The sequence below is a fragment of the Ailuropoda melanoleuca genome, chromosome 6, assembly GCF_002007445.2.
Source record: "Ailuropoda melanoleuca isolate Jingjing chromosome 6, ASM200744v2, whole genome shotgun sequence".
NCBI classification, from domain to species: domain Eukaryota; kingdom Metazoa; phylum Chordata; class Mammalia; order Carnivora; family Ursidae; genus Ailuropoda; species Ailuropoda melanoleuca.
This window is the reverse complement of record NC_048223.1, coordinates 1,195,900-1,223,255: the sequence shown is the minus strand read 5'-3', so window position 1 is coordinate 1,223,255 and position 27,356 is coordinate 1,195,900. Positions and strand designations below refer to the sequence as shown.

The window sequence follows — 27,356 nt, the reverse complement described above, 5'->3', positions numbered from 1 at the left end:
CGGGATCACGCCCTGAGCCAAAGGCAGATGCTTAACCGCTGTGCCACCCAGGCGCCCCCAATTTTTTTTCAAAAGATTGTATTCATTTATTTGAGAGAGCGAGCATAAGCAGGGGGAGCATCACGGAGATGGAGATGGAAAAGCAGGATCTCCGCAGAGCAAGGAGCCCAACGCAGGACTTGATCCCAAGACCCCAGGATCACAACAAGAGCCGAAGGCAGACACCTAACGACTGAGCCACCCAGGTGCCACTAAATAAATAAAATCTTTAAAAAATACATATAAAGCACTTAAATGAATGCATAACACCTAGTAAGTGCTCAATAAATGTTACTAAATGTGCTACATATTAAAAAGAATACTTTAAAAATAACCTATTTTCTAAGGTTTCAATAAAGTTATTCTTCTCAACCTTTTCAAACAGAATAATCTTTACAAACAGTCTATTCCCTGGCATGGTCACTTACTACACTAATAGTCAGCATTTCAGTTTAACAAATCTCTTTTGAGTACTAGATAATTAGAGTAGAAGCCTCCTCCAACCTCACTAGCCACTCTTCCTTGTTAGACCTGTTCTCTAACTTCACTCACTTTTGGTGATCTCATCCAGGCTCATGCTTTAATTACCAACTACACACAGGTGACTTTCAAATTTACATCAAGAACATTCCCGTGAATTCTAATCTTACATCTGACTACAAGACATCTCCACTTAGAAATCTCAGAGGCATCATGCAATCAATAGGTCCAAAACTGAACTTCTGATCTTCCCTGAAAAAACTCTGTTCCTCCCATAGACCTGTTTCTGCAAATGGTAATTCCAACCTTCTAGTCACACTCATGTGAAAAACCTTGGTGTTATTTTGACTCCTCTCTCTCTCTCTCCATACCATATCAATTAGCAAGTTCTGTTGGCTTTGCCTTCAAACTATAACAGAATCCAGCTATTTTTCACCCCCTTCATCACTACTACTACTGTAGTGAAAACCACCATGATCTCTTTGATTACTGCCACCGTTCTCCCTCATGCCCTTACTCCTAGAATATCAAACAACACAACAGCCAGTGATCCTTTTAAAATATAAAAAAGATTATGTCACTCTCCTGGGTCAAAACCGTTTCTTCAAGGTTTTCTAATCTAATAAGAAGTAAAAGCCAAAGTCCTTGAAATATGCCCAATGCCTTACGAAGCCATCATGTACTCCCAACTCCAATCTCTGACATCATGACATTTGCACGTATTATCCAGCCACACTTAACCTCTTTATTGTTCTTCAAGCTCACCAAATATGCTTTCAACTAAGGGGCTTTACATTTGCTACTTCCTCTGCCTGAAATGTCTCCCAACTCCATTCTTTTAGATCTTTTCCCACATAGAACATTCTCAGTAAGGTCTTCAGTGAATACCTTTCAGTTTCAGCACTCCCTATCCCCCAATTTTTTTCCATCCTATTTAATTTTTTAAAATTGTCTGTTCCCTCCATTAAAATATAAACTTCTTGAGAGTGGAGATTTTTGTCTATTTTATTATGCTATATATCCCAGTATATGTTACACAGGCACATATTAAATTTTGATTGAAAGAATATGAAGGAAATTTCAATCACAACTGCAAGATTTTGAACTCTGAAATCACTTGCTTAGTTAGAACAATCTTATTCAATCTAATTCCTGTTAAACCTCCTTTGTATTTCAGTGAAGTTCTTGAGTTTGAAGATTCCCCTATTTTCTCAGCCCTGTTCTGCCTTCACTTGTCTCCTACTCATTTTGGTTCCTTGGGCACTCACACCAAACATGTTCTTGCGTGGACTAGAATTTCTCACCTTCTACCAATCCCCGATCCCTTTATAATCTCCTTCAACAGTTCCTATTCCCAGATTTCACGTGTTGTTTGGAAAGTCATATTGACTTCTACATATATCCAATATTACATGAAACCTATCTACCACATTAAGAACCTTACAACTTTTTTTTTTTTTTTAAGATTTTATTTATTTATTTGACAGAGAGAGAGAGCCTGCGAGAGAGGGAACACAAACAGGGGGAGTGGGAGAGGAAGAAGCAGGCTCCCAGCAGAACAGGGAGCCTGATGCAGGGCTCGATCCCAGGACTCTGGGATCATGACCTGAGCCGAAGGCAGACGCTTAATGGCTGAGCCACCCAGGCGCCCCAGAACCTCACAACTTTTTATAATGGCTGTAAGTCCCGCTATCTTCCTCACATTCCCACCACCTTTCTCTGTAGATACCCTTGTCTCCTATTTCACTGACTATACTCTTTACCCTCCACTAGGCTTCATTTTTCTCTACCAATTTGCTTTATACTCTTCTCTATCTGTAGTCTTTTCCATGCTCTCTTCTAAAGGCAGTTAACCCAAATAAATGCAAAAACTGACAGAGCAACCAACTATCAATGTATCAGTCTTTCTTCTTCCTTTTGCAAACTTCATGAAAAATGATCTACCCCAACCTACAGCTGCTACCCCTTTGAAATTCCCTTACTCCTACAGTTTGGTACACACCTCAGTATTCTGGTGAAGCTATGCTAAGAGTTTACACCGGTAACTTTTTTTTTTTTTAACTTATTTATTTTTTTAAATTTATTTATGTGACAGACAGCCAGCGAGAGAGGGAACACAAGCAGGGGGAGTGGGAGAGGAAGAAGCAGGCTCCCAGCAGAGGAGCCCGATGTGGGACTCGATCCCGGAACGCCGGGATCACGCCCTGAGCCGAAGGCAGCCACTTAATGACTGCGCCACCCAGGTGCCCCTACACCGGTAACTTCTGAATCACCAAATTAAACAGCTTTTCTAAGTCTCTGCATCATGTGACACTACTGACCATTCCTTCTTTCTTGATTATGCTTTCACTGGATTCTCCAACAGTTTTCTTTACTTTTTTCCTAATCCTGCCCTTGACGGAATCTTCTACAGTAATTTCTCTTTATTCTCCTACTTCTTAAATGTGGACATTCCCCAAAGTTTTGTTCCTTAAATAGGTTTATTATCTCTTGCTATATATACTTCTCTCAATGTTTTTACCTACTCCCATGATAGAGAGCCAGGAATAGATGAAAACAAGGTCTTCTGACTAGCCACTCAGAACTTGCCATTTCAGGTAAACTTGTAATTTTTCCTAACTTAAGGAATTACTTACCTGTAAATTATAATACTATTTCATTTACTTCAACTAATTCGTAAAAAGGAATTTAAATAAAGCAGCAAATTATCTTTCAGTATACTTCAGATTTTACTAACATTTCTAAGAAATACTATTCAGTTAAATAGGAAAGAAAATAAAAATTATCTTCTAAAATGGCTTTCTTTTTTCCATACCTTCCAATAGTAGCTCTGCCTTCGTTTTTCACAGACTGATAAATTTTTCTCTCTTCATCTGAAAGTGTAATGTGCTGAATAAATACTTTACGTTCTGGTAACTCCAAAACAGGTTTTCCTTTAATTTTGCTTGTCTTTGTTCTTCTTAGGGTAATATTTTTAATTAGGGATTGTAAACGCCTAAGTCAAAATAAAACAAGTAATCACATAACTTTTTATTTCTATATAAGTTGATTCAACAAGAACAAAAAACATATTTCAATATATTACTGTTTTAGAACCTAAGTAAAGGTTTTTAAAAAAAAATCCCTTTGAGTCTTATCCAATCTGATAATCAGACACATATTCTACCAATAGAAAATTATAGCAATAATGCATTCATTGCCCTCAATTCAATACTTGCCAGTTTAATCTTCTTTTATCCTGTCTTTATTTTTCTTAACTTCTCCCCGTTTTTGTTCTATTCACTAACTTTTTTACTTCTTGCTTCTGTCAAATACATCATCCAATATTCAACATTCACACTCTTAAGTAGCTACACGAAGTGCAAGGCATTATACTATATATCATAAAACTATAAATATGAGGAAAGATTTTATCTTCAAAAAGATTTTTCAGTAATATGAAAATCAAGGTACAAAAGTAAGTAATTTTTACAAAGTGAAGATGCCAAAAAAATTAAAACATGATGTGACAATTCAGAAGAGAAACTCCTTCTACAACCTACAACCTTTATACTCCCTTCTCAATATCAGAAAAAAAGGAGGCACATCAATTCTTTAAGGAAAGAAAGGTTTTTAAGGAAAGGTTTTTCCTAACACTGAAATATAAATACCATTTCTTAAATCAGAATTTACATAATTGGTTCTGAAAATCAAGCCGTTTTGTAAACTAGGGTGGTGGCTTTTGAACCTTGTCACAGTAACCACAGTAAGAAACACATTTTATTCCATCCTGCAAACATATCTATAAAAACACATACACGTATAACAGAAACCTTTCACAAAACAATACTTACTATATGCAAAGATTTATATTTCTTTAAATCTTCTACTCTATTTCATTTTCTTTTATAATCCTAGCTGCCATCTTTATGATGATTTCACAACCTGCTAATGGATCCCAAACTCTGAAAACCACTGTTCTAGGCAAAAACCTTAAGCCACATATTAGCCTAGTAAGTACCCTGTGAAATGGCTATCACCAAACTGAATTTTATTATCTGTCTCCATGAGAAACAACTTTCTTCCTTAAACTCTTGTTGATACCAATGTATGTCATACCATTCAATTACCACTATATAGAGCTACATAAGGTAAACTGTGAAAATTTAATGCATATTAGATCCTCAGACCATACAGTTTTTCCTGCCATTGTTTAATCAATTAATGGTGATTTCAGGGGCAAAAGCAACACTCAAAGACCATAAAACTCTGTCTTTTCTTTCAGTTTGACTACAATCAAAGAAAGGGAAGGCTTATGTGTTTTAGTGATAGTTTGAAATCCTTGTCTCCCCAAACAACAATCACCAGATTCTAAGAGCCAAAGGCATTAAGCTATAAATGCTTTTGGAAGAAAGCCAACAGTGAAGTTAAACTAGTAATCAAAGTGACAATTGGTTCAAGCTGCTTACAGTTATTTGTTGCTAATATTAATCAGTTTTCATGAAATTACTTACCTAAGTCCTCCTTCATCTCCCATTGTGACAGGACGCTGTATTGTTCTATGCCACCATTCTCTATCAAGAAATGGTTTAAGTTTTAAAAAGGAAAGAAGAGACCACAAGTCCTTTAAAGAATTCTGAATCGGAGTACCTAAAAATAACAGAAAAGTGTTTTAACTCTATAAGTATATCCATTTAGAATATCCACCTAACCCAATCAGAGGAAACAATAGTTGAAAATGGGCATTCTGCACTGGGCACAGAGACTAACTATTAAGGTATAACTATAATCCATTAAACATAAACCCAATCTCAAAATATAGTTTTGCTCTAATTTTCAGCTCTCACTTGCCACACTAACAAAGAAAAAGACCGCAGGTCCAGTAAATTCAACTTTCTCCTTATCCAAGAACATGTGTTTATTTGGTTTTAAATTAGCAGTACTAGCAAGAAGGAAAAAGTGAATCTGAGTTTACATTCTCTTCCCCATTTTCTAGTAGAGGTGTCAAAAGTAGCAAACAGGCTTGGCTTCAATGTGAGAAATAGAGAAACAGAGATTCTGACTGGAGAATTAAAGTGTCTAATGAATCTCCGAAGTTTAAAAAAAAGCCTAGTGATTATTCCATAAATTGACTATAATTCAAATGTTGCCACAGCATGGGCAACTGTGAAAAACAAGTCAAAATATTTTATTAAATGACTTCTATGATTAATTACAGACAAACCTGAAGTTTACAAAGTTACCTCACTAAAACTTAATGATACGTATTTGAGAATTTTTAAAAAAATATAACATTTTTACCTGTTAATACCCATCTTCTTTCTGCTTCTAAATCAAGTACAGCTTTTGTCTGTTGAGCATTTGGATTTCGGATGGCATGTCCTTCATCCAGTATCACTCTTAGCCACCTTATGCTATGTAACGGACTATCACCTTTAGTCTGAAATAAATGTTTCATGTGAATTAAAAACACAGGCAAGTAAAAATGTTACCTCATGTAATTTGATAAATACAAGTTATTATTCTTTAATATTAACACTTACTATGTGGTAGACACTGCTTTAAGACTATATATATATTAAGTTATTGAACGCCGAAAAGCTTATGAAGTATTAGTATTTACTCCTATTTTACAGATGAGAAAACTGAAGCACCAAGGCTGGGAAGCATGTTGCTCAAAGTACCACAGCTAGGAAACAGCAGAGCTACCATTTAAACCTAGGTAGTCTAGCTCTCTACTGAGACTTTGGTTCAATACACTGAGCTAATTCTGCCTCAGATTAAAACTGTGTTAACAGAAAAATTTTCAGTTGTAGGAATTATTTGAATACAACCTAATTAGTTTTTCTTATGTTAAAGTTAATAATGTTCTTACCAGAAGACCAAAATTTTGACAATAAGGTATTCTGAAAAACATTTTAACAATTGGAATTACAGGCAAACAAACAACAATTAAACTTCTAAATTAACTGGGAAACTCATGAGCTTCAGCTATTAAAAAAAGGCTTATTTTTAAACTGAGATAATTATTAATCAAATCACTGTGATAGAAAATAGTATTCTAGGATACTAGAAAAAACAGAATTCACTTATAAACTGCTATATAAACTTAGTACAATTCCAATGTAAAACTGTAACTTCAAGTGTTCAAAATGGAAAATATTCATAATTAGCTGAAGAATGTTCAGACTTTTTTTTGCAGAATATTAGAAAACAATTTCCTATTTATTTCCTACATATTCTTTTTTTTTTTTTAAGATTTTATTTATTTATTGGACAGAGATAGAGACAGCCAGCGAGAGAGGGAACACAAGCAGGAGGAGTGGAAGAGGAAGAAGCAGGCTCATAGCGGAGGAGCCTGACGTGGGGCTCGATCCCATAACGCTGGGATCACGCCCTGAGCCGAAGGCAGACGCTTAACCGCTGTGCCACCCAGGCGCCCCTACTTCCTACATATTCTTAAGTATGTAGAAAGAAAGGAAGAGTATAAAGTCTGAATTTTAGAATGCTTTAGAAACCTGAAGCATATTTCTTAAATTCAACTTGTGAAATATGAGTCTCAGCATACTTACTCCATAGTCATGAGTTAAAATGTTGTATGTAGTCAAAACAATATCCTGTTTTGAAAGCAAGGCTGGGTCTCTTATACGATCAGGACCATAATAAACATAAAAATTCAAGTGCACATCTGATTTTATATGTTGTCCAAACTGGTCCTAGAAGAAAATTAGAAATATTTAAAATAATAAAACAGATTAGTGTCACGTTTGATATAAAAAACTACTGTCCTGTATACAAACCAGACTACTAAAATTACATAAAATCAAGTTTCCTGCAATCTAAACTACAATAAGGAATGATAATAACAATACTAATTATTTTACTGTCAGGAAAATGGATATATATTCAATAATAATAAATTATATAAATTTTGTTTGGCTCTACCAATGAGCAGACACTTCATTTTTAGGAGGAAAAATAACCAAATTTCTTTAAAACTGTAATTTTTAAAAAATTTTTCAATATTTTAACAGAAAGGATCTTTAATGCTTCCAGTTAAAGTTTGTAATATCAAAATTAAACCGTAAAAGAGCAACCAATATTTTCAAGAACATAGGCAGAGATTTAAGCATGGTATCTACTTTCATTCATTTATCATAGACCTACTATTTGCCAGGTTATCAACCAGAAAGGTAGTATAGCTAAAAAGAAAAATAAGACCTGGTCCCAGCCCTCTCTGAGGAAATGATCTGTTTAAAACAATTGATGTTTTCTCTCAAATCTGAGAGATTCTGAGCAGGAAAAAAAAAATCATGATTAGCCTGGGGGAGGAAAAAAAAGGATACCAGAGAGGGGCTCCTGGGTGGCTCAGTCAGTTAAGTGTCTGCCTTCAGGCTCAGGTCACAATCCTGGGGTCCTGGGATTGAGCCCTGCATCAGGTTCCCTGCTCAGCGAGGAATCTGCTTCTTCCTCTGCCCCTCCACCTTTCCTCCCTGCTTCTGTGCTTATTCTCTCTCTCTCAAATAAATAAAATCTTTACCAAACAAACAAACAAAAAAAGATACCAGAAAAACAAAGCTGAGAATCTATTAGGTGAGAGATGGTAAGGCCTTAAAGTATCAGAGGTAAGAACAGAACAGGAAGGACAGGTGTAAAAGAAAGATACTAAGAAAAAGGGACTGACAGGACTTGACTAATTAAATATAGGATATGAAAAAAAAGGGAGAAGACAAGCCTCTGATACGTAAAGCGAGTGCCTAGAAGAACTGTATGATAAAGATATAAGGAAGTTTAAAAAAAAGAAGGGAAAAATGGGTATAAAAATGAGAAAGAAATGGGGCACCTGGGTGGCTCAGTGAAGTGTTTGACTTTGGCTGGTTCAGGTCATGATCTCAGGGTCCTAGGATCAAGCCCCACGTTGGGGGTTTGTGCTCAACAGGGAATCTGCTTGATATTCTCTCTCTCCCTCCCTCTGTCCCCCTCCCCCAGCTCATGCTCTTGCTCTTTGAAATAAATAAAATCTTAAAATGAGAAAGAAATAGTATTATTTCAGACATTTAAAATTCCTGGACAGTACAGAATGTCTTACTGGAGACGTATATTAGGAATATTTATTTATTTACTTTATTTTTAAAGATTTGAGAGAGAGAGAAAACGTGCAAGTGGGGGGATAGGCAGAGAGGGAGGGGTTTAGGGAAAGAGGGAGAGAATGAATCCCAAGAAGGTTCTCCACCAAGTGTGGAGCCTGACACAGCTCAATCCCAGGACCCCGAGTTCATAACCTGACCGACATCAAGAATTGGACAGTCAACAGACGGAGTCACCCAGGTGCCCCTACTAGGAAAAATTAAGTATTGGTCTGTAATGCAATGCGGAGATGGACTTCACAAAATTATCATCAGATAGTACATGAAGCTGTAGGAATGTTCTAAGAACATGCATAATGAGAAAAGGAGGTTGGGGCAGAACCTACAGAATGGCAGTATTTAAACAGTGGGCTTGTTTTTACTGGGGTAGTTTAAAACAGCAAAGAAAAAAATAAAAATAAAGCAAATGTGGCAGACTTTTGAAATTCCTGAATCTTAAGTAAATGCAAATCTCATTAAAAATTTTCCCAATATTTCAAAAAAGATACCATGCTTTAGGGTTGGGGGGGAAGGAAGACTAAATAGAAACCACGGGAGAAAAACAGTAGTCAAAAAGTTGGGGAAGCAACAAAATTTGGGGGGGGGAAGAAGAGCAAAGTTTAAAAAAGGAATACAAGGTTGATTTTTTAAACTGATAATTTATGTTCATTCCCTCTTTCTACAAAAAGGTTTAAAGATGGCTTACAAAATAAGACATAACAAAATGCTATAAAAAGAAAAAGAGCAGAGGAAAAGAAAAAGGTAACTCACTGGACACGGCAACAATGAGGTCACTGAAGGCCGTCACAGTTTCTATAGAGGGTGGGACCAAAAACGAGACTACTAGGGGCTGAAGAGAGAATGATACCTGAAATAGTAAAGGCAAAAATACTAAGAAAGAGAATAAAACACTAAAGAGTAAAAGGTGAAAATGCAGAGAATTTTACTAAGAAATCTGGTGGAAAAGGAAAAGAGAAAGGATTCAATATGAGAAAACTGAATTAATGTGCTGCCTTGAAATGGAACAGATTTGTGGCAGGATTAGACCGGAAATAGAAAAAAATTACCTTTCCTAGAGAAAGAGAATGATAGTATTGAGTTTCTAGTCACTATGCTTCAGTTGTGTGTGTGTGTGTGTGTGTGTGTGTACGTGTGTGAAAAAAATATGTGTTACTTCATTTTCTCTTGGGAAGATAACTTGTCCAAATATCCAGAATAAGTATGTGGTGGAAGTGGGATTCATATCTTACACCTTTAACTGGACTCTCCCCTATCTGAAGACAAAAAAAGGATAAGGTAGTTCTAGCCTGCTCATTAGGGTGCCATGCCATTCACTAGGAGGCTATGAAGAGAGTAGCTTATTGAGAGACTGAAAATTCTAAATTTTTTTAAGATTGTATTTATTTACGCACACACGCACGCATGAGCAGAGGAAAGGGCAGAGGGAGAAGCAGACTCCCCAGATGAGCAGGGAGCTTCACTCAGGGTTCAATCCTGGACTCCAGGATCATGACCTGAGCCCAAGGCAGACGCTTAGCTGACTGAGCCACCCAGGCACCCCACAAAATTCGGATTCTTGATAAGGAATCCATATATGCCCAAACATCCCTCATTCCTTTAAAAATCATTTTTTTCCATAATCTCATTAGGCAAGACTTTGCCAAGGTTTCCTTTCTGAAGTTTTTATTATCTTACATTTTGTTTTTCACATATAAAGTTATATATGAAATACTGAGGACCCATTTTTAAAATACATATCCCTAACCCAAGCTCTTAAAGAACTGTGCAGAGTTCTACTTTTTATACCACCATTAATACTTGTAAACCTCACCCTGAAGCTATCATTCTGGTACCCATACACTGGCCTTCCCAAAATGCACTACATCTCAAAAGAGAGAGAATACTTTCATTGGAATAAAAAAAGAGCAAGAAAGAACCAAACCTCACTCTGGTCCTAAGAGGAAAAATGACACACTAATCAGAGGTTTAATTTTTAAAACATACACACACCAAAAATTTAAAAAGATGAGAATCAAAGAAGGCAAGAGTACATAAAAGTCAAAAACAAAGTAAAGAAGCATAGAATTTGACAATTAGACAATACTAATCTTTTCCAAAGCAATTTAGAGGAACAGGCTAGGTTATAAGTAGTAAGTAAAAGCACAAAGTGGAAATTAAACCCCAAAAGGTATGACAGCAAAGGAAAGGATAAGAGTAGCAACTTAAAGATGAGACATAATCAAGAGGAAGTATTTAAAAATGAAAAAGATCCAAGTATGTTTCATGAAAGAGCCAGTGGGAAAAGACTAACCAGACAAAGAGAAAAATAACAGATAAAATGCAAAGGTGGGAAGAGATGGAATCCAAAGTACAAACTAAGGTAATGGTCTTACAAAGACCAAGACCTCTTCCACCTCTGAGATTAGAGGAGGAAAGGTCAGGAGAGATGCAAATAACCTTGGACGTGGCAAGAACAGAAGTTCACATCCAGTGGTCTTTATGTTCACAATGCTTCTAATAGAGTCATTATTTCATTATAACATGCAGCTTGAAGCTCAAACTGGAAGGGAAACACAACCAAGCTGCTCTTTACAAATAATACATCAAGAGGTTCTATTCCAATGTAATGTTTTAGGATAGAAAAGCAATCTGGAAGGGAAAAAAAAAAAAAAAAAGACAAAATTTTCTGGTGGGTAGCCTTAAAAGTACAGGCTCTAGAATCAGAATGTTGGGAGACTTTATCCTAACTCCATTTATTAGCTGGATGATCTTAAGCAAGTTACCTGATTTCTGTGTATTTCAATTTGATCACCAGGAAAGTGAGAATAATGGTTGTGAGGACCAAATGCGAAAATCTATGAAAAGAGCTTAGAGGAAAAACTGAGCACATAGGAGCTCACTAAATGCTACAAGTTGTTATATACACGTAAGTTAGCATAGTTCTTAGAAAAGAGTTTCCAATAATTTGTAAATATAGCAGTCTTAAATTGTCTACCTTTCCCACCTTGTGGGACAGAAAGGGCAGAGGAAGAAGTACAAACTTATAACAATTACTGTTTCCTTCTCTACTATAAATCTTCAAAGAATTACTTCAATTCAGCAAATAAAACCCCAATTCACCCAACAATTATTTTAACTTAAACATAAAATGCTGACCAAGCATATCTTTCCCAATGAATGACTCTAACAGAATATTTTTTATCATACAAGACTAAAATACAAATTATGTCACATTTTTAAAAGGCTATGATGACTTACAATCCAGTTGCTTAACACAGAAAGTGGGCAGATGATCAGTGTTGTTCTTGGTCTCTCTTCAACATCAGTTTTCTTTGAACCCTCCACTGCAGATGCTCCTGAAATACATCAGTTGAAACAGTCTTAAGTTCTCTTCTCATATATATATGAAATCAATAAAGAAATGCCAATATGTGCTTTTATGAAAACAGGAAGAATTAAAATGAAGTAGATAGACTGTTGTTTCTAGCCATGATGGAAGTAACAGGAACTAGATTTTACCTTGTCACTTTATTATTTTTTACCTTGTCACTCTAAACAACTAAAATCCAGACAGCAATTACTTATGCGGTTAAGTAGAGAATTGTGATTGAGAGGGGACACCAAGGAAAAAGTGTGGAATATCTCCTGATATGTATTTAAGTTACTCATAGTTATTCATTAAGATAACATTTGTTTTATGCAATTTTTGGAATCTGTACTATAGTTAATATGGTAACCAGACTGCAAGATACCCACTTTCTGACAGTCACAACCTCATATAGTCTCCTCCCATACTCTTACTAGGGTGACAAATAGGATATGGAAAAAGTGGTGGTATTTAACTTCTGAGATTAAGTTATAAAGGATGCAGTTTCTGTCTTGGGTGCTCTCTCCCTCTCTGATCACTCCCTTTGGAGGAAGCCAGCTGCCATGTTGCAAGAATACTCGGGCAGCCTATGAAATGACATGCTGTAATTTTATTTTCCATTCCCCTATTGGACAGTAATTACTTCCAATATTTTTCTAAAATAACACAGGAGTGAAAACTACTTTTTCATGTGTCCTTCTACACATTTAGATGATATATCTATCTTCATTGTATTTGGCCTAGTTGCTGTTCACCATGGTAATTTATACTCCCATCCATAGTGCCTATGAGTTCCTGTTGCTGCACAACCTTGCCTATATATGGCACTGTGAAATTTTTAAATGTTTGTAAATATAACGGGTGAAATGGTATCTGTTCTTTAATTTGATTTTCCCAGTGACTGAATCTGTACAGCTTACCCTACATTTACTGGTTATTTATGTTTTCTTTCCTTAGAGTGTACATTTGTATTCTTAGTGGCTATTCTCTTGCTAGATTGTCTTTTTCCAAATGATTTGCAGAGGTTTCTTTTACACATTTTAAATATTAATCCTTCGTAAGTTACACTTACCAGAAATATCTTCTTCAGTCTTGTCATTTTGCACCTTGTATTTATGTTGCACTTTGATGCATGGTAATTTAAAAGGTAGTAGAATTTCATCTATCTTTTCCTTATGACTTTTTGTGTTTTATTTAAGATAGCACTATCATTTCTGTCCACACTCACTGATTTTTGTTTCTATTCTGCTTTTCTTCCAGAAATGAGCTTATTTTGTTTTTTTCACAGCTATGATTTTTTAGTTACTTTTCTTCTATTACGGCTATGTGCTGCAAGAAGGAACTTTTTGACCGTGAACTTAATTCTATCTAAATTCTATCTCAAAAGAAAATTCCATGTTTCTTAAAATTTCTAAAATTAGGGTCAAGAATATTCTATTTAAAATGCCTATATTTTCAATTCAATTAATTGTCTGATTCTTAGACCAAAAGTTAGCTCTTTTTTCATCATTCTGTGTTGGGTCAAATATCAACTCCTTTAAAAGGTCCCTTTCATCAATCTTTATTTCACTATCCTCCTTTATTTTATTCACAATGCTTATCATTTAAAATTATGTGTTCATTTGTTTATGTGTTCCCATCATTAGACCATAAGCTGCATGAAAACAGACTTCTGCCTGGTATATCCCCAACATGTAAGATAAAGGGGACTAAGTAACAGAGATAATTTGTCCCAGATCTCCTTAGAGTTCAAACTCTTTCATTCTCAAATATTTAGATTCTTACACAATGTTTTCCTCTGAACTACAAAATACAAAATTATAATAAATATCACTAACATTCATAAGTGAAAACAAATTCTACTCATACCAAAAACTGAATCTTTATTACAATTTAAATAACTTCAAATTAAATTAGGTTTTAAAGAGCCATCAATTACTAGAAGAAAACATTTCTGCTACTCAGATGAGTAAAGGACCTCTTTTCCATCATATTTTTGACCTAACTAAAATAAATAGAGTAAGAAAAGGTACTAGGAGAACACAAAAACATGCACCTCCAAGAAAAATGGGATTATCTTTTTCTTTACTTTTGAAACTTCTTATACCATGTTCTCATAACTTTTGTCATTAAAAACTTTTTACACTGAAAAAAAAAGCTAAAAAACCATGAGATTTACCGACCCTTTTTCAACATTCTCCTTTTTGTTGTAGGGGTAGATGAAATAAGTGCACATGCAAACTCTGCATCTTCTTTAACCTTAGAAGATCCTGCTGAAATAAAACCACAGAATCATTAAAATATTTGAAAACTAATTCTCTCCTATGCTTAGGTACAGGTGCCTCCTGGGGATAGGAAATAAAAATAACACTTCCATACTCCAAATCTTAAGAGTGTATATTATTCAATAAAAACAAAATATCTGGTGACCAAAATTGCCTGACACTGAGCATATCATTCCAGCTCAAAGAAGGAATGTAATCACTTGTCATAAATTGTTACTTCTTTTGAGGAAGAGATGTGAAAGCAGGGGCAGAAATATGCAAAGTGACCCGGCTTCCAGGTGGAAGAATATTTTTAAGGAAACAGGTGATTGACTTCTAATGATGAGACTGCCAAATTTTCATACCAGTTGGTGGTAATGAGTAATTTTCCAAATGCAATACAATTTCTCAAGTAATAAGGAATACAGTATGATCCAGTTTACAAGAAAAGAAAACAAAGAGTTATGTTTTAAAGATACAGGAAAAAGTAATGATACTCACTGGTTATCTTAACATCTGTATGACAATGGGACAGTAATATTACCAAGAAGGTGCTCCCACCCAACTTTTGTAATTGTAATTTATACATGAGGTTTTATTGGAGTCATTTTATTAGTAAAAATTACTTTGTTTCAAATTAGTTTAAATATCTCTCTTAGATTTTAATTTAAAACTAATCTTTCAATTTGCCTCATTCATTCAACACCCTTGATTAGTTCAAATGTAAATAGCAGTCAAGTGTAAGACCTATTACTAAAGAATTCCAAGCTAGAGCGATATAAACCTATGGAGTTTTACTTTAATAATCCTTAAGTGTAGATTATGGATACTGAGACTTATATACATACCTTTTACTCTTTTAGTCTCAGACTGTGTATTTTTCAGTTTGCCTACAACAAAACCAAATACAAAAATGGTCACACTAGGAAATTAGAATATAAGACACATTATCAAATCAAATTCATTTCCTATTATACCACCTTTCATTTTCTGTGGCAATTCACTTGTTTCATTTTCCTCTGAATCACTGCTTTCATTATACTGGACAGCAGCTTTTCTTCTAAAATAAAGTATACACAAATTTTTTATCAAACAAAAACAAAATGGGATATGAAAACATAGGTTTAATACATGCAGTACAAATGCTTCTGTGTTGCCTGTTTTTTAAAAAAATTTCAAGGGAAATTCGACAAATCGAAGTAAAATTTGCTAAAAGCATTTTTCCTTCATATGCAGATGCATTTACTATACAAAATACAGTACCATTATTAAATTTGAAAAAGTCAACCATCCTAAAGTAATATTTTTTAATACTGAGTTTACTATTTGGCAATTCAAACAAAACACCTATATAAAACTACAACTAAAAAGAAATAACTCTTATCAAAGAGAATACTTCTAATATAATGAAATGAGCAGCTAAGATGCAAAAATATAATTCTCTCACAATGAAAACTTTCATGTATTTTGTATAGCAACACTATATTACAGTGCTTAAGCACCTAAAAATAATGGTCTTTAGAGTCAGACTGCCTAGATTCAAATTTCCATTCCCCTACTTATTTGCTGTGTCACTTTAGGCTAGTCACTTAATAGTCTTCTATGCCTCAGTTTCCTCATTTGGAAAACAGGACTAAAAATACAATTCACTTCGTAAGATAAGATGTGTTACTATATGCAATGCCCCTAAAATAATGCCTGTTGCACAGTAAACATACATGTATTGACTATCATATGTGTGTTAATTAGTTTTTCCCCCACGTCCTCCTTACTATTTCCATGTCCTTTAATCTTATCTGGTCAACCTATCAGTGCTGTTCTCACACTCATGGTCAGTTCAAAGTTGTAAGATTGGAGATCTAGATGAGAAACTGAGGAGTCCTGGTTTTGTGCTCAATTTAGACAGGTATTGATAGAGAACAATTAACAAAGCCCCAGTTATGAGATATTTACTAGACTAGCTAATAGAGACTTAGATTTGAGATCACGCCTACAGATATTATGGGAGACAATACAACAAAAAGTATTTAGACCTACTTCTGAGGGTAAATGAAATTTGTAACGTAAACAGATTAAAGTTAAGATCAGACGAGCAGTATGTATTTTATTCAAATTCTCCCTCTAGTCTACATTAACAGAATACTCTCCATAAGTAACTTCATCACGTCTTATTTCTAAAGATGAAATGACAAAGAACTGAGATGAGCAATGAGTGCTTGTATCAAATCATCTAATAGTTGTCAGTTTTCATCTCCTCAAAATATAAAGAAAGCTCTTCTAAAATCAACAAAAACAAAAAACTCGGGAGCTAGATCTTAGTTCCTATGTGAAAGAAATAGAAAAAAAAAGTGGTAGAAAGATAGTGATTATTAAAAACTACCAATTAACTTCTTTTATAGATTAGTATTACTTTTCTTCACCTATAAAATGAGAACACCATCTGCCTAAGTCAGTGATTTTGGAAGTTTCAAGTAACAGAATGAATTTGAAAGAACTATATAACTGAGATAAATGGTCATATCTCTCTCCTATATATAAGAAAATGGAGAAAGAGTTTAAACAAACATTACATACAATCAAACCATAACAGAGTTTACCTTTTGGGGCGGGAGCTAGACAATTCTGACTTGGGATATTTATTCTTTCCCTTGACATCTGAAATACTGGGTTCTCCACTACATCTAGATCCTTTCATTTCAAAGAAAAGGACAAATATAGAGTTATTAGTAAATTGTCTTGACTAGCAGTACCCTTCTTAAAACCTTGGTTTTCCAAATCAATTTTTTAATTCTTCATTCTTGTTCTTTCAATCAGCCAGCTCCTCTCTCTACCCACTTACCACAAAGGTCTATACCATACTGGATCCTTTGCTTAGATTCTTAACTCCTTTGACTCCCAGATGATGATCTACTTTACTTCACAAAGAAAATCGAATGCTACCTAGTATAAACTCCCGATTTTCCTACCTTTTGTTCCCTCAATTATCTATATTTTCCATCAACCTTACCTCCTTTCCTTCTAATGCCAACTCACCTATCTATTCTCTTGATCTCACTGCCCCCACAGAGGGCCTACCTCTCTCTATGGTACCCAAAATCTCTACCTATCCATGGATTTCTTAACGCTCCCCTGTGCAAAAAGCCCCTCAATTCTGCCTTCATCTCCAACTATTTTTCTATTTCAAACTTGGCAAAATAAATAGCACACAACTGTTATTTCCAGTTCTTCACCTACTATTCTTATCTTAAAATATTTTGTTTTGCTCTGCTCTAACCAATCTTCAAAAATTAATTTTGTGAAGGTCATTAACTGCTAAGCCAGCTATGTAACTGCTAAAACCAAAGTTCTCTTCTCATTTCTCTTCTGACTTCAGAATTTGGCTCTAACCTATCTTTCTACCCTCATCTGCTGTTGTCCATGAACATTACATTATAATTACCATAAAATACTCTGAGGTCTCAGAACAAAATATGCTTTATATTGCTATTGTTTGTTGTACTGCCCTTTCATGTAATTTTTTTCTCAACCAAAAATGTTCCTCCTCAGCTTCTCTGACTGGTGTACGACCACCCAATTCCATCGTGACCTCCTTGATGAAATATTTCCTACCAGTTCTCATGAGATTCTTAGAAAAAGAGATCTTAAAATTTTTATATATACAAAGTCAGGGCTCGAATTACATCATCAAACTGGAAAATTTTAAATTAAACATGGGGTCATGTTCAAAAGTAAACTTTACCTTTGGTAAGTCCATCTGCCTTTTCACTGGTATTGTTTCCTCCAAGTTTCATAGATTGATCGTTAACATTACACTCCTGGATGAAAAGGCATATTTCTTACACAGCACTGCTGTCAGTTTTAAATAAACTTAAAATGCATCCTTTATATTGCTTTACTTTACAGAATAAAGATTACTTAGACTGGTACTCCATTCTGGAGCAATGTGGAGAGGTGCATTAAGTGATGAGGAAAAATAAACAAATAGATTAAAAAATTTTTTCACAGGTATCTCAAAAGAAAACTAATCGGTCTTTATCCGTTCAAAAGGAATACAAATAGCAAAACTGAATTATAAATGGAATATAATTACTGTAAGAAACACTGAACATGAAATGGAAATTTACTTTAGAATTAAAAGTTCTCAGACTACAAACTTTTAACCAAGAGTCCCTACTCAGTAAATAACTTATCTTTAATGAGGCTGCCATTGCCATCCTTGTTCTCCAGATTTCCCAGGCCAGGGTGGAAAGATGCAATAGTATAGGTTCCAGAGTACCTTCTACCATACTCTAGTAGGGATTTTCATGCCAAGCCTTCATGTATATCCCTTTGTTTCAAAATGCATCAATGTATATATATATACATGAATACCAAAACTTCTGTAAAAGTAAAAATTTATACTTCTTTGTTAACGTATTTTTAAATGAGTCTAATAGGGAAGGGTTCCTCTAATCTTTAATTCTTAACTTCATTCTGTAGGTACAAATGACAAATGCCAATTAGCTGAATTTAATTCTTCCCATTAAAAAAGAAAGGTAGGGGCGCCTGGGTGGCAGAGCGGTTAAGCGTCTGCCTTCGGCTCAGGGCGTGATCCCGGCGTTGTGGGATCGACCCACATCAGGCTCTTCTGCTATGAGCCTGCTTCTTCCTCTCCCACTCCCCCTGCTTGTGTTCCCTCTCTCGCTGGCTGTCTCTATCTCTGTCAAATAAATAAATAAAATCTTTAAAAAAAAATTAAAAAAAAAATAAAAAAGAAAGGTAGATGATTTAGCCATTATCGAGTGGAGATTAGGACTGGGGGTCAGAAGTACAAAGTAATTTTTGCTGAGATTGGGATAAGAAAGGATAATTTTAGTATTAAAAAAAAATAAAAAAGAAAGGTAGATGATTTAGCCATTATCGAGTGGAGATTAGGACCGGGGGTCAGAAGTACAAAGTAATTTTTGCTGAGATTGGGATAAGAAAGGATAATTTTAGTATTAAAAAAATACAATTTGAAACATAAAATCCCACCAGTTAAGTTTTACTGAAAATGTAGGTGAAAAGATCCATTCCCTTCTAATGGTATGAGTCTATATAAGCTGAAAATTTTAAATATAACAGATCTAGAAATACATAACTGGGAGTTATTTTAGGTAATTTTTTATTTGTGCTTTTTCAGAGCTCAGGATATTTTATTTTTATCAATGTAAAATATTTACATTATTTAAGACTGCACACCCACTACAAAATTATTAAATACACTGCAGTCCAAAGTTGCCATTTTTATTATAGCAGTATTAACACTTTTCTTTCCTTCGTTTTTTTTTTAACAAGCTAGACAAATGATTTTTTTTATTTTTTTTAAAGATTTTATTTATTTATGTGACAGAGAGACAGCCAGCGAGAGAGGGAACACAAGCAGGGGAAGTGGGAGAGGAAGAAGCAGGCTCTCAGCGGAGGAGCCCGATGTGGGGCTCGATCCCGGAACTCCGGGATCACGCCCTGAGCCGAAGGCAGACACTTAACGACTGCGCTACCCAGGCGCCCCAAATGATTTTATTTTTTTTCTCCAAGTTTTCATTTAAATTCCAGTTAGTTAACAGTATAATATTAGTTTCAGGTGTAGAATTTAAGTGATTCATCACTTATATACAATACCCGGTACAAGAAACTGATATTAAAAATGCTTTTCATCAAATGTTCTACCTAGTCTTCTTCAATAATTAGTACAACCATTTATATTAAACAACATGCAAAGAAGAACCTAAAAGTTTATCCACAAATAAAGGATGTCCATTACATTACTTTTATATGAAATGATTTTGCTCAGCAAGTTTTTTTCTTCAGAGTTCAAAATTAAACCTTCTACAAAGTCCAATCTATCAAGTCGTATTACACTCCAATCTAATGGAACTTAAATCAATGACATTTCACTCTGTAAGCTTGGAATATCTAAATCTATTTAAAACCGTGTAATATTTTTGTTGCAATAAATTCTAGCTGGAAATCACATTTTCAGCCTCAATTTCAATGAATGTGACGTACCAGATATACCAGATATACTAACACCTTCCTGCTATTTAAGGAACACTTAAATGCATGGCTGATTTTCAGGGGGTGGGAGGGAAGGCCTTACTGATAATAATTTTTTAAGCCGATAATTGCTACTGAAGCTGTAAGTAGTCTTAGGCAGTGTTCCTCTGTTTTAATAACAAAACGTAGGAAGAACAGGATGTAAAGTATCAAATTACTCATGGTAAGGAACTGAATCTCAGATATTTGACAACAGAGTTAAACTCCCAACAAAAGTACAAAGAAGGAAATGCAACCAAGGTGCATAAATTAATAAGACTCTTAATAAGCAGCCTCTTTGAAAACTAAAAAAAATCAGAATAGCAGTACAGAAAAGTCCAAAAAAGAGGTATTTTGCATATGCATTTTGCTCAGATATTTCCTACTTTAAGTTCTTGAATGTTAAGCTGAAAATGGAAAATAATCGTTTCATTCTAATAATTATTTTTCACATAAAACAAATTCATTTTTAATTCCTAGAAACTGAGTATAATAATGTTTATATGCCATATGTAAAGATATATATAAAGTATCAAGAAAGTCACCCACGTTATCATCACTAAGACATAATTATTACTATGTATGACTACATTCAGACTCAGACATACATAAATATGCCTTTCCAAAATGAGACTCAACTCTATTCACAAATGCATCCCTGGCCTTTTCTTTTAACTAAAAAATATCATAAAAATGTGTTCTTCAAAAATAGGATTTTATAGCTGCAATATATTAAATTTTAAGGCTATATAATAAATAACATAACTGTTACCTTATTGAGGCGTTTCTTCTTTGCCTTTAAATAATGCATAGGGGAAAAAGTTTGTACTTTTATCTCTGAAAAAAATGGATTTCTGATAACTTACTTATTTTTTTAAACAAACTTTTATTTTTAAATAGGCTCCACGCCCAGTGTGGAGTCCAACACAGGGCTTGTACTCACAATCCTGAGACCAAGACCTGAGCTAAAATCAAGAGTCGGACGCTTAACCAACTAAGCCGCCCAGGCACCCCTCTGATAACTTCTTTAGATAGTTTCTCTGAAATGGCATTACTGAGTCACAGAATACAAACATTTTTAAGATTCTTGATACATATATTACCTAATTACCCTCAAGAAAATAGTACCCAACTTTCACTCTTGTCACCAACACATAAGAGAGACCATTCATTTCTCTAAAAACACTTGTGTATTATCAATTTTCTGGCAAATTATTTTTTAATGACAAAATTAAAATGAACCAGAGACTTCGGAGAAAACACACTAATACTTTACCTTCTTCAGTTGACTTTTTTTAATTCTTTCAACAGGAAGAGGTTTGCCATCATGGAAGTTGGTAAGAATTACTGCAATGGCTGTCAGAGTTTTGCCCTTTAAAAATGGTTTTAAAAGACAAATGGTCAGATTCTGAAACCCAAATGACCAGAGAACATTCCAAAACCAATTTTAAAATCAAGTGGGCAAATATCATACAGCATTCAAGGCCACAGAAGCATACTACTATATTAAATAATCTATGTATTAATAAAAAGTATTTTGTTGATTAATGCTTTCCCACACTTTATTACTAAGAATTATTAAATGGTTTACTCCATAAAATACTATAAGCATCTGAGAAATGTCATTCTACTGAAAGATTGCTATTATAAGATTTTATGTTTAACCCTGAACTAATAACTTTATCATGAAACTACAACTATTTGCTTGCCATGTAGTTCAGAGCTAATTTAAAATGATTAGTAATTCCTGTATGCTCATGAGACAATCATTTTATTAAATTTCATTTAAAGATCACTGTAAGACTTAAAAGCTGTAACTTATCAACAAAGCATAAATGACATATTTCTTGTGCCTTTTTCTTAAATAGAAGCATGTAACTTTACTTAGTTGAATATATATTTAGCAACACAGAAATAACTCTTTGGCAATTTTAAAACAGAAAAGGCAGCAGTTTTCTAAGTGTAGCCCACAGGTCCTAGAGTTTCCCAGGACCCTCTCAGGAGTATGTACAAATGTATTTTCATAATATTGCTAAAGCCTTATTTATGTTGATATCTATAGTAATGCCACAAAAGGGAATTATGGGCAAAACTGCTGGTGCCTTAGAATGAAACAAAGCAGCTGGCACTACATCATACTAGTGGTCATTGTATTCTTGGCTGCCACATACTCACACGTTAAAAAAAAAAAATGCTAGTTTTAAGAATATTCTACAAGAATATTCTTGATGAAGGAGTACACATGAATTTTATTAAATCTTACCTCAAGTACACATGTAAATATTCTAAGTATAACAAGACGGGAAGAACACATAGAAATACTTTTGTTGCACACCAAAATATCAGTTATCTAGAGAAAAATTACTTGTGAGACAGAGGTTACAAGCTCAACTACCACCATGCATCACCATGCATCACCACTTTTACTTGAAAGAATAGCCAACCAGTTATTCATGACTGAGTGGCGGACTTTTTGAAAAATGAACAAAGTACAACTATCTTCAAGGGAAAATAACTGACAGATTTGTTGCAAATGATAAAATCTGAACTTTCATGCAAAAATTAGAATGTTGGAAAACGTGTATCTGACATCATGAGCACAGCAGCTGCCCAAAATGTAAATGCCTTTCAAATAAGATTAGCAGTAATATCAAAGAATATAAACTTTTGATACTATACAATGAAATGCATCAACATCTGGCAGATCTGTGTAACTCAATGAACTAATATTTTCCAAATAAGCAATGCCTGATGTTATAAAATCATGCATGAGTACAATATCCATTCAATGTGCAAGCTACACCAATGGATTTTAATGCAACACAGTACAAAAAGCTCATTGATACCATTTTTAAGTTCTACATTATAACTGTTAACCTTTAATAAAAACACTTGCTTAATTTTGTTGTTGTATCAAAGAATTATACACTGTTATCTAAAAAGACTATTAAAATACTCCTCCCATTTCCCAACTACATATCTATGTGAGAACTAATCCTTATGTACCTATACCAAAACACCTTATCACAATACACTGAATGAAAAATCAGTTATGAGGACTCAGAATTCATCTCTTAGGCCAATCATTAAAGAGATTTGCAAAAATGTAAAACAATGCCAGTCTTATCAAAATTACTTTTGTTTTGGAATAGTCCCTTTTCATTTAAAAATATGCCATGTATGTTAATAAGTAATGAGTTTATTAACTATTTTTAAATTACTAACTTAAAAATTTTTGTTTTAACACCTAATAGGATAAATATTGATATAACTCACAAATATAAAAAGCTCTTTGGGATTGTCAAAAATCTGTAAGTGTAAGGGTTACTGAGACCAAAAAGTATAAAAACAGCTGGTATAAGGAATCATAAATGTATTTTTAATACTCTGTATATCACAAGACTGTGACAGAATACAATTTTATGTAACATTGTTGTCTTTCCCTTTTTTTAAAAAGAAAACCCATGAAAAATAAGCTACCTTGAATTTCAAAAGAAAATTGAGAAATACGTTTATACATTATTGCTAATTAAATTGTACCTTAACCAAATAAACCAAAACAAAAAAAAATAACCTCATTTTAAGTGAAAGACACAGAGAAAACTGTTCTATACTGAAAGTGAAATCTAGTACCACACTGGCACCAACATATTCCTATCACTATCTACTTCAAAATTACTTTCTATAAAATCATAATTACAAAATAAAATTTTATTAACTCAAGGAAAAAAATAATTACCAAACCCATATCATCAGCTAAAATTCCTCCATGGACATTTTCTGGTCGGTCCTTCTCAGAAAAATTTGTTATTGTGTTATAGTATAAGTCACTTCGCTGTTCCCAAAATGGTGGAAGGTCTTTACTGTTTTCCCGTGAAACCATCCAAGCTAGAGCTTGTTTTTGATGTGGAAGCAGTGGTGTTTCAACAGCCTATAAATAAAAGGATTGTCTTAAATAGAAATAAAACCAGTCCTTTCTTTTTCTCCATGCAGATTCTGGAAAACACTTGATCTTATGGTAAAAACTGTACAAATTAACAGTGTGTTTTAAAACTCCAAATAGTTTTAAACAAAAAATACTGGGGGTGCCTGAGGGGCTCAGTCAGTTAAGCATCTGACTCTTGATTTCGGCTCAGGTCATGATCTTGGTGTCGTGGGATTGAGCCCTGGCTCTGCACTGAGTCTGCCTGAGATTCTCTCTCCTCATCCCCCACCTCTTCCCCTGTCTTGCACAAGCAAACTCTCTCCCTTTCAAAATAAATAAATATTTTTTAAAAATAAATAAATAGGGGCGCCTGGGTGGCACAGCGGTTAAGCGTCTGCCTTCGGCTCAGGGCGTGATCCCGGCGGGGGGATCGAGCCCCACATCAGGCTCCTCCGCTATGAGCCTGCTTCTTCCTCTCCCACTCCCCCTGCTTGTGTTCCCTCTCTCACTGGCTGTCTCTGTCTCTGTCAAATAAATAAATAAATAAATAGAAAATACTGGCTCAGTACCTCAGCTGGTTCCATTTCATGAGTTTTATCATCTTCTTTTAAATCTTCAAACAATTTGTCAAATTCTGTTTTAAGCTACAACAAATAGCAACAAGAAACACCATGAAACAAACCAATTAAAATAATTTCACTTAATTCAGAGTTTTCAAATCATTTAATTAACTAACACATTTGAATACCAAAAGGTACCTAACATATTCTTTGAGTTGCTACACTGCTCACTGAAGGCAGAATAGGTGCTTTGGGTATAAGAGGTAATTGTGTTAAAATCAAAAGAATACAGAAGAGATAAATCTGGGGTTTGTCACAGCTCTGTCACAAGTCTATATATAATACTGGGCAAGTGACTTAACCTTTACGGCCTTATACCTTATTCTTATAAAATGAAGGGGATAATTTAGATTTAGAATGTCTCTAAGGTTCCTTCTGCCATTGAAATTCTGTGATTCTATTAGTTGTATTTAAAACATTTTGTAAGATCCTACCAGGTAAATTTATTTGACTTTTTTTAATGTCGATGACCCTTCATTTACTATTTATTGCAAACAACCTGCTATGTGCTACAAAATATTGAGATGATTTTAATCTTACACTAATTTAGTTGGTTCTTTAAATTGATCTAATTTAATCCTATAGCAATATATATGTGTTACAATTACTTTTATAAATTAGCACATGAATACAAAGCAGTAGCCCAGAAGATATCAGGCCAAATCAAAAAAGTTAGAGAGGTAACCTGGGGTTTACCCACCAGACACAGGCTCAAGCCGTACTAATAATGAGCAGTAAGAGAAGAACCACAATTAGAAGACAAAAAGGCTAACAGAGATAGGTAGAGACAAAAAAATTGATGTATTTATAGACTGTCTCCATTAATTAATTTTACATCCCTTTTTTCCCCAAATTAACTCAGCCTAACAGTATCTTAGATTACAAATTAGACAAAGTTAAGAACTACACTAATGCCTAAGATTTGGAATTATTTTTGCATTCCACTTGCAACCTTATTAAAACAAAGAGTAGTTTCAAGTGTCAATTTTTTAAAATTAATATTTAGACATTAAAAAATCAAATAATAAAAAACATCAAAACATACTAAAACATCCCATGCATATACAACAATGCATGTGTTTTACTATATGTATGAATGTGTATGCATTCCTTATTACTGCTTTCTTTTCACATAAAAGTTTTTAATATAGGGGCATCTGGGTGGCTCAGTCAGCTAAGCATCTGCCTTCAGCTCAGGTCATGATCTCAGGGTCCTGGTACCAAGCCCCTTGATGGGTTCCTTGCTCAGCAGGGAGTCCGCTTCTCTCTCCCCTTCTGTCCCTCCCACCTGCTTGCGCTTGCTCTCTCAAAAAAATCTTCAAAAAAAAAAAAGTTTTTAATACATATTGTATAGCATGTTTCATAACTTAACATACCTGAAGATCACAAATACTAGCACACAATTATTTATCTTATTCTTTTAAACATCAATCGTCAACATTTAAAATTCACTTTTAGATTACAAAACAAAAAAGAAGCTTACCTGTTCAGTTGTCATCTGTACTGCAGCATGAACTGGCATACTATAGCTTGGTCCAGCTCTTCCAGAGCCCCAACTACTTTCTAAACTGAATCCTAAAGCTGTAATTTACAAAATGAAAAGAATAAAATCACCAAATGAATTACCTTTTAGTAACTTCTAGAACTTGTGTTCTAAATATATTTAAAAGATTTTTTTAAAAACTAAAAGTCATTAAAAAATACATTATTAAAATAATTCCACATTTTTTAACAAACTCTTGCCAAATAAATAATACTTCTTCATTCCCTATTGAAAATTCTTTTTGTCTATAATTTATCAAAGGCGAAGTTTAAAATCAGGGATTCCCAGATATTATCACTGGGGAAAGTTAGGGGAGGGAATACAGGACCTCTTCGTACGTATGTGTGCATGTGTATGTTCTCACAAACACTCACACCTCCTCCTATGAATCTATAATTATTTCAAAATAGAAAAAAAAAAATCAGGGGATTTCCTTAAAAAGATTCCTAAGAAAAGTTACAACTCAGAGCCTTCAACACAAATTAGTTTAGCTAAACAAACTCAAATTATTTCTCAAGAGGAGAAATGTTTTACAAATCTTGCATCTTACAATATCAAAATAATAGGAGTTTAAACTCAAACTTACTTTTTGGTGCAGGTCCCAATTTAAATCCATGTTTCTTCAACTGATCTAAAACCGCTTTTCTATTTTCTTCTTTTCCCCAAAAAGTCATATGGAGAGGCATGGTAAAGGCATTGTTTGCACCAAAAGGAACAACCCTATTATATTTAAGAAGGGAGGAAAAAAAAAAAGAGAGAGAGAGAGTGAAAATCAGAACTGTTATTTTTTACTTCCATTAAGAATGTGACTATTAAATCACATTAAATTATAAACATCACATTCAAATTTTGCAAGGAAGTGAAATAAGGAACTTTTTGGGCAAATCAGAAAGACAGAAAAAGTACAAGGAATAGGATCAACAACAATCAGTTTCTGTTACTCTGTTTTTGAAACAGAA

At 34.2% G+C, this 27,356-nt stretch overlaps 1 protein-coding gene across 7 annotated transcripts in view; it reads right to left on the bottom strand.

Annotated features, from left to right (window-relative positions):
* HLTF (helicase like transcription factor) overlaps nucleotides 1–27,356 on the bottom strand; it is a 52,077-nt gene that overhangs the window by 13,690 nt on the left and 11,031 nt on the right. For 5 of the 7 annotated variants that reach the window (XM_034661848.1, XM_011234522.3, XM_011234523.3 and 2 more), the window contains exons 4-18: nucleotides 26,984–27,117; nucleotides 26,338–26,435; nucleotides 24,804–24,878; nucleotides 24,049–24,240; nucleotides 21,586–21,681; nucleotides 17,995–18,070; nucleotides 16,853–16,943; nucleotides 15,236–15,315; nucleotides 15,104–15,145; nucleotides 14,175–14,264; nucleotides 11,883–11,980; nucleotides 7,071–7,214; nucleotides 5,800–5,938; nucleotides 5,013–5,148; nucleotides 3,335–3,514 (exon numbers count right to left, since the gene is read on the bottom strand). In XM_034661848.1, coding sequence (XP_034517739.1) covers nucleotides 3,335–3,514; nucleotides 5,013–5,148; nucleotides 5,800–5,938; nucleotides 7,071–7,214; nucleotides 11,883–11,980; nucleotides 14,175–14,264; nucleotides 15,104–15,145; nucleotides 15,236–15,315; nucleotides 16,853–16,943; nucleotides 17,995–18,070; nucleotides 21,586–21,681; nucleotides 24,049–24,240; nucleotides 24,804–24,878; nucleotides 26,338–26,435; nucleotides 26,984–27,117 — 1,671 coding nt within the window. The remainder of the gene's footprint in view (nucleotides 1–3,334; nucleotides 3,515–5,012; nucleotides 5,149–5,799; nucleotides 5,939–7,070; nucleotides 7,215–11,882; nucleotides 11,981–14,174; nucleotides 14,265–15,103; nucleotides 15,146–15,235; nucleotides 15,316–16,852; nucleotides 16,944–17,994; nucleotides 18,071–21,585; nucleotides 21,682–24,048; nucleotides 24,241–24,803; nucleotides 24,879–26,337; nucleotides 26,436–26,983; nucleotides 27,118–27,356) is intronic. The other 2 variants (XM_034661849.1, XM_034661851.1) reach the window with 1 other exon arrangement.